We start from the raw sequence: 20169 nt of genomic DNA, 5'->3' as shown, positions 1-20169 counted from the left end.
CGACGATAGTGATGATGATGGAATTTACATTGCAAAATCCAGCGCTCCAGAATCTATGCCAACTAGTGGCTATTTATTTCAAGTCTCTAAGTTTCATGCGTGGTGTTGACTGTCATGCCCTAGCCACTCCCATGCGATTCCTGCCCTTGACGTCCTCTTCTCGACCCTCCAGAAGGTCCACAACCGGCAGCGATGCGCTCAAGGGGCATTCCGGAGATATAACTAGTCCCTATACATTCATTCCATGGTCTGATGTGTGCTGCTGCTCAATACCACACCTGGAGTGAGAGCTCATGCATTATTCCCTGTTAACAGAGACAGCATCAGACATTGCATCCATCCTGCTTTGTCGCTCTGTTCAATGTATGTTTGGCATGGCAGGTTGAGTAGAGAGGTATGTTCTTCTGGGCATGGGCGTGTGGCTCGGTGGTCTTGGACGTGCATATGTCATAGATTTGGCGCAAGCCTGCATGAGAACACGCAGGTGCTCCTCTTCTCCAGACGAAAACGGTACACGTGGAAATTGCAGAAGTTTCTCGACGACTTGATCCGGTTTTCCCTTCTTGCGATGTGCCGCGAGTTCGAAATATCGAGGATAGTATCCGGCGGAGGCCCAATCAAGGAGACAGATTCGCCCACTGCGCATGTAAAGCATATTCTTCAGTGCTGTATCCAGATGGCAGAGGACGTATTTCTCTTCCTGGAGACTGATCCATTCCCCTTGCCACAGGTTTATCCAGTTTCCAAGATCTTGGACCGTGTTATTGGCGGTAGGCGTACTGTTTTCCCATAACACCCCTCCTGGCTCGCCTGAGTGAAGGGGTCCGGGGAAGTCTCGACTGAGTGAATGAAGATGGTTTAGTGCCGCCTCTAGAGCCATATGATGAGTATGAGAGTGCACGTCGACTGACACGCCATCTACTCTTTCCATGACAAGATGACCAATTCTCCCTGTTTCATCATAAAAGAAGCCTACACCTGAGGTACATAAATAATGGCCGGATCAATTGTAGCTCGAGCGTGTCTTTGTGCTTCTGCTTCCCCTTCCGTCACACCTCGACCATACTTGACGACTATGTCATGCTCTGGATGCCTGATCACTGTGTTGCCACCGACAGTACGCGATACTACGGCCCATTCATGATGAGTCGCAAAGAATGTAGAGGGGAAGTCAACCGTGAAATTTGGGTTGAACATCATGATAGTCCAGCCGACGTCAAAGGCAGGATGAGTTGAGACGACAAGGCGTTCAGAATGGAGAATTCTGTCGGATTTATCTCTACGGAGCCAAGGGAGCCTAAGGACCAAGGTAGTGCGGGCGTAGGGAAGCCGAGAGACTGTCACTAAACCCTATACCCTTAGCGCACCTGGCCCGCCTTGCTCCCAAGCACCCTTTGAAGCATGCCTAGTAAAATTTGCCCTGCACCATCTCCAGCGACTCGGGTGTCTTTGAGCGATGATACAAGTAAAGTAATTTACTCCATACTACAGTCGCTGCATTGGTAGCAATGGTGCCGTTCTCAACCAAGTCCTGAGCCACATTTTTAGCCAAATCCTTGTCCTTGGCCAGCTCTTTGAGCTCGGACAAATCCTTGATCACGACATAGCTAAAGCATAATGTTAGCACAAAATCTCACCATCAAAAGTTTCAACGGCGCCGTGCACTCACATCCACCATCGACATCCTTTGCCTCCCTTTAGGTCATATCGCTCTCAACCCTTGAAGTACATAACGGCCGCGATATCTCGGATGCGTGTACTCGCTCTGCATGGGAAATCCCAGTGAGAAATGTTTGAGTTTGACTCGGTGTAAGGACAATCGCTCCATTCAAGAATTCCATTGTCGTAGCCTTCGTACTCTGCCCGCATATTCACTCTCACTGAACCAGAGCCATCTGCGAGTATAAGATAGATGGACCAGTGGTTCCAGCTGCGATCGTTGACTTTGGGCCCGTACGTATGAACCACAACACGAACTGTTGTTGCGATCCTCGCATCGCTGGAGACAACTGCTTTAGTGAGAACTGTAACCATGGTTGAGAGGAGTCACAGTGAATCTTTTAGGTGGTGAATACTCTCGGTACTGGGAAGTGTATGCTCGATATTACTAACGACGGGGATCGATGTGCGCTTGAACATCGCGAATTTATACCTGAATGAAACCATCCTGTGTGTAGTTGTGCACAGGGCAAGCGAATCCGCGGGGTGTTGACCATGTATCTCATTCAATATGGGTTGTCAAAAACATGCAGTCACGGGCACGAAAGTCCCGCCTCGGATTAGGGAATTGAGGCGAAAGGAAGGTCGAGTTGGCTCGGTAGGTTACGTCATTAACCCATGCGGTGGAAGGCCCCTGGGGTGGGAGGAAAGTCGGTGCGGATCTCATTGAGACGAAGATTGACCTTCTCACCTGGCAGGCCTGGCCAGATTGACTGAGCGGGTCCACCTACAGCTACCGCTGAAATCGTCCTGAATGCATCAACAAATTGCCGGACCAATGTCAAACCAGCCCGTAGTGGGTAAGGACCTGCTGGGAAGATAGATAAGGTTGCCTCTACACGTATGACTGCACCATGACGATGTCCGTTTCGAGATCTTTCGTGTCGATGGAGCAGAAATACTTGAAGCAATGGATGTAGGGCGTACTTAGCCAGAGTCAAGTCCACGAAATTCAAACAAATGTGCAACCCTAGACACGTAAATTCGGGCCACGTCGAACATCCCTAGTTAGAAGTTGAGAGCAACATCTTGATCTGGGAGGGCGGAGGAGGGTCAGCCTCCAATCACGTGGCATTCAATAAACGATTGCCCCATCCGGGCGTAGGCAAAAACGCGGGGCAGACATCACTTCAAAAAAAAAAAAAGCTAGTCTTGTTGCACTCAGTCTTGTGCCGTCAGTCTTGCAGCCTGCGGCCTTTTTCCTTCAGCGCGACTGTGTTGTATTCAGACTCTCACGTTAATCCTGGCAATGTCAGAACACGACACCTTTTTCAAATCCTGCGCGGACTGGGCTCGCGGCGAAAATCATTTCTCGCGACAGGGTAAACTGCTTGTGTTGAACAAATACAACATTCAGCAACCATCACTGAAAGACGTGGCAGCTCGTTATGATGCGGTAGGTGCACATCCTTTCCTTACGAATAAGCTGACGCAAACCGTAGTTCAACAACATCCAATTCATCCGTGTTTTTGAGCCGGTATTACTTGGGAAGAAGAAGGGAATAGCGAAGCTAGTCGCATTACATACAAATGAGTCCTGCACGGTTGGAGGGAAACAAATGAGCCTAGGAGAAGATTATACAATAGAACCGGGCCACAATGTACACATAACGCCACAAGGAGAATTCCTGTTAGCCGAAATGGCCCAGTGATTACACAAAATATTCCCTGCCCGAAAGAGAACCCGCCGTTCGGCTCAACACGGATCAACACTGAATCGGGTAAGGAGCAGTGTGGAACGAAGGGCCGCATCCATCGACGCCGTATCCTGAACTCAAACCTATACTATCAACGAAAAACGGTGTCTCTGAATTGGGATTCGTCCCTCCGAGATACGCACTTTCGGTCGGTTGAAACTCCAGGCCGTCGATGAACAGGGGTATCTCCGAGTTGAGATCCGTCATTCTGGGGTCCACACCGTCAGGTGGCTGAGAACTCAGGGTGTCGACAAACAATCGCTCCTCCTGATTGAGATCCGTCATCCTGAGATTTGCGCTGTCAGTTGGTTGAAAATCCAGGGTGTCCACGAAAAAAGGCTCCTCCTGATTGAGTATCGTCCCTCTAAGATTCGCGCTTTCAGTCCGTCGAAACTCTAGGCCGTCGACGAAAAAGGGTATCTCCGGGTTGGGATCTGTCCTTCCGAGATTCGCCCCGTTAGGTGGTTGAAATTCTAGGCTGTCAACGAAAAAGAGTTCCGCCTGATTGAGATCCGTCCTTTCAAGATTTGCGCTGTTAGGTAATTGAAAATCGAGGTTGTCAACGAAGAATGGTTCTTCCCGATAGAGGTCGGTCCTTTCGAGATTTTCGTTTCCAGGCATTGGAAAACTCACGTTGTTGACGATGCATTGTTCGGATTGGATGTCAATATCCGAAGTGACATTGATACGGGCAGGAAGATGGACTGCATTGTTGTTGCCGTTGGTGACAATAGCACTTTCAACATCTGGCTGATAGGAAGAGTCGATATCACGAATCCTGGTTCCGCTTATCTGTGGTTCAGAAACCGTTCCAACAAACTGAGAGTTAATATAACACAAGGTTTCAGGAGTTGTGGAATTGTTGATCTCTGCTTGAGTTGTCTTCTCCGGCTGTGAACATGCGCCTTCTATCAATTGTAACTGTAAATCTCCTTTCCGGCGGTTTATAGCGGAATTGGTTTCTGACCGTTTGCGTTTGCGACTCTGTGAGGTAGATGCCGCATCCTGGCATACAATGAGTGATTTAGTCGATAGGAAGAGTGTATCAAAAAGGCGGTTTGAAAATGCATCTGCGCCGATTTGGTCTGCGTGTTGGGCGACGCCCAGTGCCTCAATGCCGGACTCGCAATTTGCAGTGTTGTAAGAACTTCCGCCCGATCGTGGCATCATCGAATACTTGTTTGGCAACCGCTGATAGAGTCTCTCTTGTATGGAAGTAGAACTTTTTCGCGACCTCTTCACACAAGGCTTTGTGGATACCGATTCGTGGTCCCCTGGATGTCACAGGGAAGAGCTTTATGAGGAGCTTGTACCAGAATGTCTGGATGTGTCGTCTTTGAATCAATCTGACTCCCACATGAGATTCAGTGGATGCGCTCCGATCGTAAATCTGGGCCAGAAGTGTCGGGCACGGGATCTTGCCATCGTTGAGTTGTAATGCCTCTGCGGATTGATCCCAAAAGGAGTTCAGGTCCTTCGACCACTCTTGGATTTCTGCCTTACCAGGCCAAATCGGATTTGAATCTGGCGGTTGGTGATCAGTGCCAGAACCAGAGGAGTTTTCAATCCTCGGAAATTTGAGAACAAGGCCTGAGTCCGACTTCAGAGCTTCGACAACGCGGTTTCGTGTCTAGAGAAGAGTCAACACGGGATATGGTGCGCGGATTCAAAACTTAGCACCTCCAAGTCCAAGGAGTCGACCCAGCTTCGAACACTTCCGCTTTTGGCTGTAGAACAGGAATTATCTATCAGCTGGCTGTGTTCATTTCCCATGATCAGGCAGCGTTTCTCAGGAGCAGGTAAAGAAGGGAGGGTGAACCATAATTTGACTGCAGCGGTCGCCGGGAATCCACAGCACTGACTTCATTCCCAAAACTCATATGTACGAGCACCAACTCCGTACGGAATGACAAAGGTGAAGCGCTTCAGAAGGATGCTCGCGCTAAAACATCTTGGACCACCGTTCGTCTCGGCCTCTCAGCGGCAGTGATTGTGATCAGGAGCTGGTTGATCATGGCCTTTGGTGCATAAAGTCGGGAATCTCCCAATCTGGTGGCCTTGCATTGCTCGTCTCGATCTGGTCGTTGCTCTACACCGCTCAATTGTCATGCCATGGCAGGAAAGAGAAAAGAATTCAACGTGCTTTTACTCGGTGACGTGGCAGTAGGAAAGACAGCACTCGTTCACCAGGTGAGTTGATCACCGACGTGGAAGAACATTCTTTTGACGTCGACTGCAGTTCATATGCGCGGAATACCTGGAACATTACACACATACCTTCTATGATGACTATCGGATTCCCGCTGTTGTGGGGTCGGAGGTGGTTGATGTGCACGTTTACGATACCGATGATCCCACCGCACTTCTACCAATTACCCATGCGGTCATTGGTGTGTTCAGCCTCACCTCAAAAGAGTCGTTCCAGCGTCTGAGGCTGTTCTCCAGTATCTTCTTGGATTTCCAGAAATGTGGAGGCTTGGTATGCTTAGTTGGAACTCATGCGGATGTCGACCCACCGCAAGTATCGCAAAAGGAAGCCTCCCAGATGGCTCATGATATGGAGACGAAACTGTTCTCTATTTGTGTCGGAATTTCCGTTCAAGCCAGGGAACCATGGGATTTCGTCTTGCACCAATACGTTCAGCCTGCAGCCGAACGAGTCACCCAAACAATCGAGCCACCAACACCACCGCTGCGACCAACAGAGACTATCATCACGTCCGTCTGGAATGCGTGGTCGCATGGGTCGGATTTATTTAGAAGATGCCTTGGCATGCGGAAAGGCAAGAGGGGGATCTAGTACAGTTAGATGCGAGAGTCCTGGAGTGTTGTTTGGCCATACATGGATCGTATTGTCGTTGTCAAAGTCCGCGGGAATTGTAACACTCCTTTTCCTCGCAATGGCCAGACCAAATCCTTCATGTCCCTACCATTCCTTGCTGTTCCTTGGCCCCCGTCTCCTCGATAAAGGTGAGGACATCCCAACCCCATACCCTCGCAATTTTCGACCACATCTCCTCCCTAAATCTATAGAGACAGGTGAGTCTTTCATTGAGTCACTTAATGATTAGAGGGCACTACGACCGGGCAAGTGCTTGCTGATGACTTCCCACTTCACGCCATTCTGACGCAGTTGGATGATCTTGGCGTCTTCCCCTGGAGACCACTTTGATTGCTTCTTCGCAGGCTCGGGTGGACCGCCTTGCTAGGGATCCAATGCCGACTTGGTGTCCATCTCTTGAGGATTGTCTCCGTAGAAATTGAGCAACAAAGAAGAGAGAACAAAAGGACACTGGGAGGCTTTATATCACCTGGCTCACCCTGCCGACTTTATCCCCCTTCTTCTCCATTGTTGAGGGCGCCCTCTGCGATGGACTCGCCACTCAAACCCAATAAACACCTCGCTCCAAAGGACACTCTCAGGAAAAGACCGAGCAGTGAAGCCATTGTGAAACCAGACTTGAAAAAAAGAATCCCTGGCGAAGCGAGGACTTCACATGCGGCGGCTTCATCTGTGCTTACCGACAGTCTAGTGCGAGAGCTACGCATCTCTCCGGACCCAGACGACCAGCCGGCGCTCCAACAAATCGAAGCCTTGAGCAAACGACCCAGAGTTCTGAGGAAACCCAATCTAGCAGGGGAACAGGAGCAGTCGACGTGGGCATGTTGCTGCCACTGCGAGACAAGCGGGAGGATTATGAGTTGGCCACAATGCAGACTCTGTCTCCACAATCGTTGCACCTTTTGTGAACATTCAGAGGAAAAAACCAAGGTTGACGCCGAAGCAGCCGAGGGCAGAGTAACGACTCAATTCAGCAGGCTGAGCGAGCTCTCCGGGAAGATAGGCCTGGCATTGGAATTGCTCGCTTTGACACCGCGGCAAAGTCAACGTCTCCCCAGACTCTGGGAGAGCTTAAAGCTCTTCAATCAAACCCTGTCAGAACTGGAGGATGCGGGAGCGGAAGAGCCCGAACCTGAAACTCCGGCTGAGTGATAGAGGATAAAAGTGGGTGACATCACTTCGCCCAGGGAGGACCCTGCGCAAGCGATGAGTTTCGTGACTTCGTGGAAGAAGTTGTAGGTGAAGCGGGGGGGAGAAGATTCGCTAGCTAGAAAGTCTGACGACTTGGTCCAGATAATGACATGACATCTTCTAGCGAGGGCGGCATCGTAATCAGCAAATGAAGGTAGAATATAATGGAGTCGAGTGCCAGGGGAAACCAATGTGCATTCTTACCCACCAAGATAACAAAGGCAAGCCCTGAAAGATCTGTCACTGTGCAGCATGCCCATTCTGTGAGTACTCTGTAGAGATGGGCACATCCGAAGTGTGAGAGAGTGAAAGAAATTTACCTTTTGGGACAGCCCACAATCCAACGCACTTGAAAAGGCCACTTCTACGCCGCATTCAAGTATTCGCCGCAACCAACGAAGTTTCGCAATTTCATCGCGTTCCAGAACCTCTACAAATGCAGCTTGGCCATTTTGTCACGCTCAGCGGATTGTTATGTTGCTGAAAGGAGGCCATCACCTCTCCGCCTCTCCAGCATTCGAAGGATCTAACATTAGTACTCCTGATTCCGCCCCATACTGCACCTTCCGGATCAGAAAGTCTGAGCACCCTAATCGTACTCGATGGAGCAATCGTGGCGATGATCACCAAAAACTTCTCACACCTGATCAGAAAGTCCGATGGCGACAAGATATCTGGAGGCCGGTTCGAAGGCAAACCCTGGTCGATACTGAGGGCGTTGAGGATTGTGGAAATGGAGAGTGTTGATAACGAGGAAATATGCGTTGTGGCAAAAGAATCGGAATGGATCGCCGCCGTCATCGCATCGTCATCCAGAACCGCGCATGGTTCTGCCTACGACAGTGGCCGTGGGTGCCACGACCATCGTTTGTGTCCTGTCGAAAGGACATCGAGCTAGGACGAATAGCTCTAATGCCGGGGAAGAAATTCTGGGTGCCTCTCATTAGCGGACAATATACTGGCACAGGACCGTCGGAACTCGCGCTCCTCCGGACATTCCTTCTGTCACCCCAAAGGCCACATGTAGTGTTTCTCGAATTTGAGGTCATGTCAAAGAGAGCCGAGCAGAGCCAGCTCGGTGGCCAGGCTCCTAAGGTGATAGTTGAGCTTTGTGATAAACGGTTATCACTTGAGCGCAATATCGAGGCCAGAGGGATTTTCATTAACGAAGATGGTGACTAGGGGGGGCTAGGAGAACCCTAGCGGGTGGAGGTCCTTGTTGGCAATTAGAGTCCAGCGGTTCGAAGGTCTTGGTCGGTAGGACAGATTTTGCTGAAGCAGTTTGTTCTCTGCATCGCATCAGGTAAGTCATTGTTTGAGTGTGGATTTGTTGAGCAGTCAAGCGGAAGCTACGAAAGCTGCGAGAGCTTAAGAGAGGGAGGGTGACAGCGTCAGGGACTGCGAGGAGGATCGCAGCTTGCGAAAGCAGCGAGGGAGGTTTCCCCTCCAATGTCTGCGCTGAGCCCGTACCGTACCAAAGATCTCCACAATGTCCATGCAAGAGACGAGCGAGGCCAGCCTCGAAGCGTAGACTGAGTGATGCCGCTTTTCGAATCACGCACCGATTTCATTGGACCATCTCAGCGTCTGAAGGCTGCCATGGCGGAGGGCCGTAAAAACCAATCACAGGCGCTGCCGCCAGTCTCTGTGACATAAGTATTACTATGGCTCAAATGACTCTAGAATTGAGTCATTTGAGGTACCTTTTTACCATCTGTAATGTCTGACCCCATAGTGTCATTCAGTCACATCTCCACACGATTAATGTCACCACTATTCGCGCCGAGGCGCTAGACTTCTGGCCCCCACGACTGGGGAGACACGGGTGATCGCTCACCCGCCGGTGAATCTGCTCACAGCTCACTTAGGGATCTTCCCGGCCATGCCGCTTTTAAAGCCGTCACCTCACCACTCACCCCCTTCTCGTCCTCTTTTCACCCTTAACTTACCCTCCACGTCGCCCTCATCTGCGATGGTCCCAATTCGTCCTGCCTGCCATGTCTGCGCGCCGGGCAGTGGTAGTTTTTTTTTTTCCAAAACCCCCCCTAGGACCAGGTTCTGCCCTTCTTTCCATGCCGCTAAATGCCCCCTCCCTTCCCACTAAAATGCCTGTCCAAGTTCATTGTCAGAGGCAACTGGGTGGTGACAGTTTAATGGCAGGAATGATGCTCCTAGGCACCCTTGCAACCTAGGTCGACGCGTCTTGGGCATCCTCCTGTCCCAGGACAGTATGCCCAGGACCAAACTGGAGCCTAGAACAATGTGCCCAGCTGCGTTCCCGAACCCAGAACCTCTCCAATCCTAGGAAAGAGTCCCTAAGATCCTATGTATTACAACCCACTTATGCACGTTACCAGGGGCGCCATCTGTTGGAGAACGGACTTCCGGACCGCGCGTAAGTCCTGGAAAAGCGCTCGTCAAAGTGTGCCACGTGGCCTAGACACCTTTTGTGCTGTCAAAACTTCCCAGCAGCGACATACCTTCCCACCCCATGAGCATTCTACCAACTTCACATTCTTGCCTGAGTTGGTATCTAGCCGCGACAATGCGTCTGGCTTCTATTCTCCGTTTGAGATCCTCAGTCCGCAGCCCTATTCAGCCCATAATATGACCTGGCTCAACTTCGATTACTCAAACTGCGCCATTGGCCTGCATCTGTTTGAGAGCTCCTTGGAAGCGCGTTGGCCGCCCTATCTCCTCCATGTCGCCAGGTATTGACGATCGAAGGCAGTCTTCATCGTGCTCGTTTCGCCAGTCGACTGAATTTTCATCCCTTTCATGCGGATCCTACATGCTGCGTAGTCTAAAGCCTGTCACACTATCCTGAAACGGGAGTAGTTTCGCATCGTTAGGCGGCAAGGCTCAAGACTCAAATCCAAGGCAGACTCGCGATGCAGAGCTCGACATAAATATTCTTCGTACGGCTGCTAGCTGCTAGCTCCCCATATCAAAACAGCTACACGACCAAGACAAGCTACATAGGTCAGAGACAGTGCATGAGATCTCAGCTCCGGTCGCTCATCAAGGCTGGGTCATCCTTCTAGCATATTATAATAGCGGTCTTGACGAAGTTTAATAGAATGCGCAGGCAACCGCTGACATCGCGAGCTTTCATGAGTTCTCAGTTACCACAGGAGCCAGAAGCTATAGATCATACCCCAGCAGATAATGCCAACTCCGGTGAACAACCGACGACATCCAACGAATTAGATGGCACGAATCTCGCTTTCGACTATCCGCGTATACACAGACCGGTGAAGAGAAGTTTGAAAAGGCCATTTGGCAGTTCAACATTCGAGGAAGCGAACAAGACAAAACGCAAGCCGCAAATGCCACATGCCGAGCTTTGTGAAAAGTGTGCTCAAATTGATTTCTCGGCAATAGTGGAACTTGACGCTACCTCTCTCCAGGATGACTTGAGACGAGGAGTTTATGTTGCAAATCTCGGCACAATTGGTGATATGGCTAAGAACAGATGTCCTCTATGCCAGCTATTCGCTGAGGTCAGAATAACAGGTCAAGGCTTGGAAGATGACGCCGAATACCACTTGCGTGCTTATTCAGTGTTCAATCGTTTCAATGACATGATCCTTTCACTGGCTCCGGAAAGGATTACAATCAAAGACCTGCCGTGCCTTGCGGTCGTCTCGACAGCATCAACAAGCGCGGCCATTCCAGACTCTCATGTCAAATTACTGTACTGCCACCCTGTCCATGATGAGGATGTGAAAATAATTACCCCCAGCCTGTTGAGGTCAGAAGTGGATTTTGACAAGTTGAGAGGGCTGCTGAGATACTGCAAAACGAAACACAATCATCTCTGCAGTGGTCCCCAGCCCATGGGCTCCCCACTAAAGCTGATAGATTGCTACAAGAATGCCACCAAGGTCTCAGAATTAAGGGTGACTCCGGTTTTCTCAGACTGCCCCCCCTACTTGGCACTCAGCTATGTCTGGGGCGATGCTAAACGCAACTGCAACGGTTCGAAAGCTGATGAAAATGTTCTGATGCCAATAACTATCTCCGATGCAATGCATGCAGTGAAAATGTTGGGCTATCGGTATTTATGGGTTGATAAATTCTGCATTGATCAGCATAATGAAACGGAGAGCGAATATGAAATCAACCGCATGGACACAATATACCAGAAGGCCGATGCGACCTTGATGATGGCGGCCGGGCAAGATTCAGACGCAGGTCTCCCTGGTGTCGCGAAGACATCACGAATTCCTCAGCAACATCTGTTAGTGGGGGACGTCCAACTGACCTCAAGCATGCATGTGCCCCGGGCAACTATTGAGTCATCTACTTTGAATACCAGGGCATGGACACTTCAGGAAGCTATTTTATCACGGAGGAGGCTTGTATTTACGCCATACGAGGTTTATTTCGAGTGTATGTCAATGCAATGGCGCGAGAGCTGGGAGGCAGATCTAGACGGCCTGCACTCACATGGCCGCATGCGAAAATTCTTTCGGCCTGGAATCTTCGCAGGAAGGCCGGCGGACAGCCCCGGAGTGGTCGCAAGATCATCGTTCGAGAATCTCAGAAGATTCCTCCATCTCATCAGCCAATACTCAACCAGGCGATTCTCTGGTGACTTTGGACAGAAAGACTCTCTTAAAGCTTTTCAGGGAATTATCAACCACTTCGCATCCGCGAAGGTTCCAATATATGAAGTCTGGGGAGTACCATTTATACTCTCTTTGGACGATCAAAACTTGGCTTTTCAGACCTTTGTGGCCAACATAATCTGGGAGCACACAACGACTGCACTTTCCGGTCAGACAGTACCCACACGTCGACCAGCGATTCCCTCTTGGTCTTGGGCTGGATGGGAGGGTAGTGTGAGGTTCCCCATTCGTTCAGCAGCTACAAACCCATGCTCTCTCGAAGTGATGATCTCGAATTTATCTCTCCAGACTGGTTCAGACGACGAGGAAATTGTCGAATTCCTATCTCAGGAACAAGTCTGCAGGCTTAAGCAGGCGGGCATAAGAGGTTTCGGAATTCTCACCTTTTCTGCTCATAGAATTGCTCGGAGAAATCTTAGCTTCTTTGTAAAGTCAACCAAAAATCGCTGGAATCCACCACACGTCACATTGGGCGAGAGTCAGTTCAAAGCTGCTATTCACCTATCTAGCGAGAGTCTAAACCGTCGAAACTTCAGATTCATATTTTACTCGGGCAACTATGAATTTTTGCTGTTTACGACGGAAATTAATGACCAGCGGCGGCGACATTCTTATTTGCGATTTTTGATTGTCGAGAAGGTTTCCGAGTCCAGTCTCCAGTGTGACGCGGATGCCATGGAAAGCAGAGGACTTGTTCAGCGAGTCGGCACCATGCTCGTGAGAACTGATTTGGAGAGTTTCAGGCGGAAATTCACGTTAGAGGAGTGCCAAATTCGTCTCCGTTAGAATTCTTCCAGTTTTCAATCGCAAAGCATCTTAGATGTCCTGCCCAACAGCATCAAGATTTTTCACAATAAGCACCAAATCGTTTGCCCCGCCATACAGAACCATTTGCGGGATATCGTGCTTTACCATAGGAGCACGCTCTGACGAGAATGAATCGGGGGAGGAAGTATATCTACATGATGTCAGCGCAAGGCCAGAACGTCCCAGCCGTCGAATGCTCTTGCATGTGATAGGGGAAATTCGTTGCTATACCATAGAGTGGGACTCTAATTTTGACAAGAATATAAATCCACTTCAAAGTACAACTGGTCGTACTTTGGTAACTTTCCGCCTTTCTCTCATAAGGAGCCGCTCTTTAGTCGATCCACAGATTAATGGCGTCTTTTCAGGCTGTCCAAGGTTTGCTGTAGACGCCGCCGAGTAGGGTCGCAACTTTTCATCTCTTCTTTGGCTTCTTGAAGATTGCCTGCTCCGGTAATTGGGTAAATGGAGTTTACGGTGTCGGCTGAAGGGATCCATGAGACTTAGCTCGTCCCGTCCGGCTCCTGATTCCGAGAGATACTGACTTTCCAGATTTTGCGAGAGCTCCGCTATTGGTTGATCGCCAGGTCTTTCGCTCTGCTCGCACCAACATGTGTAGTCTCAACTGTCGTAGCGTTCCACGTGTAGTCCTATCGAGCGGTGGCCTGAGTCGCCTCCGAGCTGAACAGAATCGTGACAATGAATCCTCTGCCTGAGAGCCCTGTTCCCCGATGCAACTTGGAAGCAGGCAGATTCCCACGCGGAGAGTGTCACCACTTCAGTTGTACAGAAAGCAGCGGTGCCCTGTTCGGAGAACGAAGCGGAAGGCCAAAGACGGGTGGGGAGGTGGTTGCGAGTCTGTTCGAGCGTTCAAGGAGACTAGCATTCAGAAAGTGAGATATCGGTAGAATTCGGTAATAGTGGTCGCTCGATGAGAAGGACTCGTAGAAAGGAGGGGAGTCATTAGCTTCAAGCGGTCACGCAGTTAAGCGGTCCAGTGAGACCCAAGAGGGAGTGGGGTGTTAGAGCCGAGATGTCTTAAAAAGATAGCGAAAGTAGCGAGAGAGAAGTCGGTTCGACAAGGACTTGTAGACGATGGAGGTAGGAGGGACATGGAAGGTCTTTCTAGTCGAGATACTGGCCTCAAGGCGTGGAATCAGCAACGCCGCTTTGGAGCACGCCCTTTCGTTTGGTTGATCCAGGCCGTAGGCACAGTGGACTCTACGACTGTGCATACGAGGCGCCAGCCGTAGCAGCCCCCACAGTAGGGTCAGGCACAGCACCCAGGCTCAGGCTGACTCGCACTCGACCAGGGTGAGCACAGGGCGGCGTTACCCCGGACCTGATTGAGGGTGAGCTGCGAGCAGTTTTTACTTCCCTTGGCCGAGGGACTTATACAGCATCAAAAGCGCAGCTGAGCACAGTGCTTGCACGTGATTAAAGCGGTCAACGGTTGTGACTGGCAGGGATGCCAAGGACATGTAATGACCGTCACGCTAGTCCGAAGGCCTTCGACTAGCGCCGGTAGGGCCCTGTAATTTACTCGAAGGTATATAGTCAGACGGTCCCCAGGACCTAGCAGAATTCACCATGTTCCTCCATTGAGTCACACGGTCTTCCCCTGCCTATTTTTGCCCTGGATCTCTCGTGACTTGATATCGTACAAGACTACTTAGTTCCCGCGAAATCGCAACACTTGAGGCATCCGCACCATCGTCTTCTTTGGCCTAAGAGTCTCGATCTGAACGAAGGTACAGTGATTGGCAGAGGCAATGATGGATTATGGCCGCCTCATTTGACAACGATGCTTGTCAAGGCGCAGGCTTCATTCCAGACGAAGAACGCAGCCACATCAGATGGGAGCCTGCCACGTCAACTGGCAGGGCTACAAGCTCCAAGATGCACGGGCAGTTCAAAGCACCAATTACATGATCCCCCGTCGCAGGCGAATGACTTCCAAAGCGCCTATCAAAACCAAGTCGGAGAAAGCAGATGCTGGAGGGCTGTGTTCAATGAAATAGGCACACGAGAGGTGACAGCATCCACTTGCCCTACAGATACGCGCGCCACGTTTCAATGTGTGCTCCAACTGGCTCTATCCAGTCGTCACTTGAGAGAACACTTCTCATATTGTCATATTCTACTTACTGACTTCCCACCCAGAACCCCGGTAACTCGCGATCAACTCCAGTTTGCCCTCCATCGAACAGGCTGCATGTCCATTGCTGTACGAAATGCTAATCGTCATGCTGAATGACCACTAAACGACACGTACATCCCAGCGACACTGCCTGCATAACCCCGACGATATAGAGGAGGTCTCACACTTTGCACCGCGACAGCACCTCAACCGCTCCCATATCTTCTGAGAACGCTGTGCAAACCGGAGCTATTGGTACTCTGTACTCTCAATATGGGCCAGAACTCCAGTCTGCCAGAGCCGCCAAACCAGTCCCGGCGAGTGGAAGAAACCATGATCAGCACTCTGGACGCAGTCAGTAAATCCCTCAACGAGATCCCAGGGCTGGTCAACAAGGCCGAAAAGATAGCAAACGCCGTGCAAAAGGCCATGCCGGCGGTGAAAATCCTGGCATCCCATGCGAAATACCTAGCCGGGTTTCAAGGATTTTTCATCGCCGCGGGCGCGCCCGCCCAGATCATCCAAGTCTTTCAGGGACAGCAGATCATCGCCGAGCTCCGGGGGATACGACGAGAGCTCGAGGCGCAGACGCGGCTGGACGCTCCCGAAAAGTTCGCGGTTCACGTCTACGGGTACATCGACATGATGACCAAGAGCACGGCCAAATCCGGCAAAAAGCACCTCTACTTCGTCTACCACCCGGACACGGACTGGCACCCCTATTTCTGCCGGCTGGTGGAGAAGAAGCCGACGGCCAACAACTTCTTCGGCATGGCCGAGAATCTCGACACGCTGTGCATCTGGATGCGATATCTGCGGGCTCTCTTCGCCCGATCGGGGGAATGGGGCAAGGACCCGGTCTTCCATCTCCTGATGCCCACGTATCGCCAACTACACATCGAGGAACCCCTAGCCTTCGCCGACGCTCTCCAGCCACTCTGTCTCCACGGCTTCGTCCACAACAGCAAGTGCTCCGTGCAACTGAACCTGCACAACGCCGACCCGGACATGCTGGACGGGGTCGGCATCTGGAAACGCCCCGCGGGCTTGCTGGGCCTGTTCCAGGCAAAAGAGACCCCTCGGGTTCTGGGCAACGTTCCCATATCTGCCGACGACACCCTCTCCCTCGAGACGGGCGTTCGCAGAGTGCGCAAGCGGAGGCGGAGGGCGGTGCTCAGAACCCGAGGGAGCTTCCACGGACACGGACACGGACAGATTAAACATGAACCATGCGAAAATTCCCAGCAGTTGGTTGAGCAGAAGGGCTAGATGGAAAGATTGGGGGGGGGGGGGGGGGAGGAGTTTTCCGCTTTTCCTTGCGACTTATCAACCTAGTCTCATTCCCCGGTTTGCATTTGGAGAGGGAGTCGTGCACACGATCTGTTCTTCACTATTCGATCATGAATCTTCCACCATCGCTATCGCCATCCCCATCGCCATTGTCGATAATGTATTGCCACACCCCAAAGCCAGTTTATTCCTTTCTCACAGCCACCACTCCAGCACTCCCCTCCCATCCCCTCCACTTCTCAATTTCCCCGAGAGTCCCCTTCCCTCTCATCGCCGGAACTGTCGTCATTTTCATTCTTGCAAACCCATCGCCCGCCAAAATCGGCGTACACCGGCTTCGGCGTCGGTGGTCTGTGCACAAAGCTGGGATGGAAGCCCCTCTGGATAACATCCGGCACGTCCTCCCCGCGCTGTGGCTTGATGGCGGCGGCGGCCTCCTCCCCCTCAATTTCATCGTCCTTTTCATCCTTCTCCTGCCCTGCCCCACGCTTCACGGATGGGATGTACATTGACATGGTTGTGGAGGGTTGTGGACAGCCCCGAAACGGCAGGATCGCTGTCCATGGGTATTCGGTCGCCGCTAAAGGGCGGGGAGGAACGGGGATCGGTTGCACGTACGGTGGCGGAGGCGGAGTGGATGAATCTGGCTGGCTCGGGTGGTCGGAGTCCGTGGGACTGGAAAGTTCTCTCGGTATCTCATCTGGGGTGTTCTTCTCCATGGCTATGCTGTTTCTCGCTTGAGAATGTTCTGAATATGCGGAGTCGTATGGACAGGATAGGCGCGGGAGCTTGCGAGAGTTTGATGCAGGGAACAAAGATATCAGGTCTGCGAGAGCAAGCGCGCACTCTAGTAGTCCATCTACGTATTTATACGGCTCGTCATTAAACAAAGTCGACAAACCGCGCATTTGCATGAAAACACTTCGAACGACGCTGTTGATCATTTGCAAAGTAGACGCCATAACAATCCAAGGACGAAACAAACACAACCGTTCTATCCACTGTACATGTCAAACACCCTGCAATGTTGACCCGCTTTGCAAAGGGTATCAATGCCTTCATATCGTAAAATCATAAGGAATCCTCCTTGTCCGCCTGGTGGTCGGCGACTTCATCTCCCTTTTTCGCAGCCTTGTCATCCGATGGCTTCATCTTCGAGATCACGTGAGCAACTTTGGCCAGCCCGGCCTCCAATGCATGACCAGCTTTTGTGTCTTGTCTGCTTCCACCCTCTGGGTCTGATGAGCCGTCGTATGAAAGGGCTTCGCCTTGTGGACCAGATTGCTTCACACCTTGTTCTTCTGAATCCTCGACTCGTTGCGCAGCGGTGCCCATGTCTGAAGTTGTGCATCCGCCCTTGACACTTGACGCACGACTTACGTCCGCACTATCGGCACGGGACTTTCGGAGGCCGAGTTCTTTGCCCAAGGTACTCGCTCCTTGACTGACCATAGCGCTCATGGTTAGGGGAGCGCCTCCCTTTCGGCCGCTATCGACGCCATCGGCTGGTTGCACCTCTTCGTCGCTTTCACCCTGCCAATTTGCTGGTTGGCTTTCAGGAACTGGTTCGCCTTTCTGAGGTTCTGTAATAACTCGCTCGACAGGAGCACCATCTCCTTCTTGCTTAGCGTACTGCCAAACGACTGTCAATTTGTCGAGGGCTCTGGTACCCTTTCTGGAACTCCCTTTGATACCGTCCATCGCCTCCCAGTCAATCTCAAAGACACCTGAATTGAGCCCTTCGTGGCCTCCTTCAAAGTATGCGTTGAACCAAACATGTGCAATGGCCGTAACCATGGTAAGTCCCGTGTACCCAGCTTTGTTTCGTCGTTCAAAGTCGACATTGATGTCGCTGGTAGGTAGAATCACTGGCGAAGATGGTTTCAGGATGACGTTTTGAGTTGAACCCGAAGAGTTTTTGCTTAGGCTCAACGAAGATGATTGTGGAGACGCGTTCTGCGGTGTGCTAAGGATTTCGCTGTCTTTTTTCCCCTCCGAAACAGGTTTCGACTGTTTGGCGTTGGTCTCCTCCACCACAGTCTTCTCTTGCCGACTGAAGGTATGAAACGTTCGAATGCGACGGCCATCATCCACGTAGCCCTCTATTGAAGCTTTGACTCCGTCTCTAAGGCCCTCGATATGGATCTCGACAACCTCTACAGGTCTTTCGACGTATCGTTTGCCGAGACTGTTTGCCCACCGATCCACGTAACCAACCCAACGCAACTGACTCGGGATGCTGACGCCAACGCCAAACCCAGGCCGCATACGTCTGATGGTGAATCGTTGGAGCGCTTCCTCTTTCTTCCACCCTTCCTCGCTGATCAGATATGAGCACGCGACCGTCCCACTTCTGCCTTTGCCCGCTTTGCAGTGTATCACAGCAACTCTCTTCTTGTCTTTATCCTTGTTTGTGTCCGCATCTTCGTCTACTCGCTGAATCCAATTGCGCATTGCAGCCATGACGTTCGGAATGATGGCGAAGGGAGGAGGGTGGTGGTCTGGGAACGGGAAGTGGTGGATTCGGTTGTAGACCTCGGAATCAGGATATCCTGTGCCTTCGGCTCGAAACTCGAAAATAGCCCAATCCTCGCCATGTTTCCGGTCGAGGAAGGCGACCAGCTGGTCTAGGGGGTTTCGGTAGGCTTTTCTAGGCCATACAGAGCTGGGTCCTGAAGTGACGACAACTGATGGGCATCAGCAAAAAATCCCCTCTTCTACAAGTCCAGTTTGCAACGTACTGTAGTCGGTCACGTAACACAGGTCGAGGCCTGCTTCTGGATGTCTAGCACGGGGGCCTGCAACTATCTGGCGGAGAAGTGAAGCCTGGCTTTGTTAGCAGTGTCTCCCTCGAGATCCGGGAACATCACACACCATCTCCCTGACAAACACTTTTTGTTATCTGCACATCATGAGAGGTATTCTTCTGCAAATGCTGTAAGAAGCCAAGGGGCACTCCAAGCAAAGGATAATGTTGGTAAGAATTCAGCTCGTCAGCCTCCTTTGTAGGATTTCAGAAGTCACGACGCGTGCAATGAATGTGTGACGTCATTGTGCTTCTGCGAGGCTGAAGTGGTCAGTTCTCATTTGACCACAAACTGTTTGAACTTCGTTTCGCTTCAATTCCATGCTATGCCCCATTGATAAAGAGTCGTATCATTTCCCCGAGTAGGCAGTTCAAGAGTTAATAGCGACCAGTGGAGAGCACCCTCTCCCCGGATGTTGCAGAAGAATCGCGTGCCACTCAGAGAGAAAAACAGCATGCAGCCATTCGGAGGTCGCAGTCATACGTTAGCTGGCCTTGGTGGCTGTATTGGCTCAGACTCAACAAGACAGCAGCACTCTGCTTTATCCTCTTCCCTGCCTTCTTGAGGCCTCGAATCCCGGTGGAAGCATTCCGGCATGGACAGCACCACATCAAACTGACTGCTCTGATGACAGTTTTTCGGCTGGTACTGAGAACTCGAGTCATTTTGTATGTTCGGCATTGCCAACTATTGGCCAACATGAGAACGTGCACTGGAGCAGATGAACATCAGCTGTCCCAAGTCAAAATCCGAATTATGGTCAGAATTGCAGATAATGCCCTGCCTTTCGAGATGGATGTTCCTCCTATGCGCCCTTCAGCTACCCACAAGGCCGTGACGGAAGGCCGTGATGACCGTCCTATACGGCCGTAGTCGTACTGGATGTGGATCAAGACATTATTGATAGCCAAAGAAAGAAAAATTTACACAAGCAGGCTAAATCTGGAACACTATCACCAGCATGAATGGACATCAAAGTAGGTGGCTCAGTCACTGTGCGTCGTATCGGTACGCATCCCAGATATCAACGTCAGTTAGCGCC

General features: G+C 51.2%; 7 protein-coding genes across 7 annotated transcripts; 3 read left to right on the top strand and 4 right to left on the bottom strand.

Annotated features, from left to right (window-relative positions):
• Positions 1-1405: 1405 nt before the first annotated feature.
• AYO20_10866 (hypothetical protein) lies at positions 1406-2034 on the bottom strand (the record flags this gene model as incomplete). Its single annotated transcript, XM_022649122.1, has 2 exons — positions 1406-1607; positions 1730-2034. 2 exons carry the CDS (start codon positions 2032-2034, stop codon positions 1406-1408), a joined length of 507 nt encoding a protein of 168 aa, XP_022494905.1.
• Positions 2035-3425: 1391 nt separating this feature from the next.
• Positions 3426-4583, bottom strand: AYO20_10865 (hypothetical protein; the record flags this gene model as incomplete). The annotated part of the gene is made up of 1 exon (XM_022649121.1): positions 3426-4583. One exon carries the CDS (start codon positions 4581-4583, stop codon positions 3426-3428), a length of 1158 nt encoding a protein of 385 aa, XP_022494904.1.
• Positions 4584-5528: 945 nt separating this feature from the next.
• On the top strand, positions 5529-8631 carry AYO20_10864 (hypothetical protein; the record flags this gene model as incomplete). Its single annotated transcript, XM_022649120.1, has 4 exons — positions 5529-5606; positions 5656-5895; positions 7937-8297; positions 8348-8631. 4 exons carry the CDS (start codon positions 5529-5531, stop codon positions 8629-8631), a joined length of 963 nt encoding a protein of 320 aa, XP_022494903.1.
• Positions 8632-10562: 1931 nt separating this feature from the next.
• Positions 10563-12049, top strand: AYO20_10863 (Inositol hexakisphosphate kinase 1; the record flags this gene model as incomplete). The annotated part of the gene is made up of 2 exons (XM_022649119.1): positions 10563-11696; positions 11771-12049. 2 exons carry the CDS (start codon positions 10563-10565, stop codon positions 12047-12049), a joined length of 1413 nt encoding a protein of 470 aa, XP_022494902.1.
• A 3254-nt stretch (positions 12050-15303) lies between these two features.
• On the top strand, positions 15304-16299 carry AYO20_10862 (hypothetical protein; the record flags this gene model as incomplete). The annotated part of the gene is made up of 1 exon (XM_022649118.1): positions 15304-16299. One exon carries the CDS (start codon positions 15304-15306, stop codon positions 16297-16299), a length of 996 nt encoding a protein of 331 aa, XP_022494901.1.
• Positions 16300-16559: 260 nt separating this feature from the next.
• AYO20_10861 (hypothetical protein) lies at positions 16560-17039 on the bottom strand (the record flags this gene model as incomplete). The annotated part of the gene is made up of 1 exon (XM_022649117.1): positions 16560-17039. The coding sequence occupies one exon, from the start codon at positions 17037-17039 to the stop codon at positions 16560-16562; it is 480 nt and encodes a 159-aa protein (XP_022494900.1).
• Positions 17040-17391: 352 nt separating this feature from the next.
• On the bottom strand, positions 17392-19792 carry AYO20_10860 (hypothetical protein; the record flags this gene model as incomplete). The annotated part of the gene is made up of 3 exons (XM_022649116.1): positions 17392-19007; positions 19062-19146; positions 19748-19792. 3 exons carry the CDS (start codon positions 19790-19792, stop codon positions 17392-17394), a joined length of 1746 nt encoding a protein of 581 aa, XP_022494899.1.
• Between the last annotated feature and the right edge of the window lie 377 nt (positions 19793-20169).

The sequence above is a fragment of the Fonsecaea nubica genome, assembly GCF_001646965.1.
Source record: "Fonsecaea nubica strain CBS 269.64 chromosome Unknown Scaff124, whole genome shotgun sequence".
NCBI classification, from domain to species: Eukaryota; Fungi; Ascomycota; class Eurotiomycetes; order Chaetothyriales; family Herpotrichiellaceae; genus Fonsecaea; species Fonsecaea nubica.
Note: the sequence above shows the minus strand (reverse complement) of the source record. Positions and strands in the feature narration are given on the sequence as shown.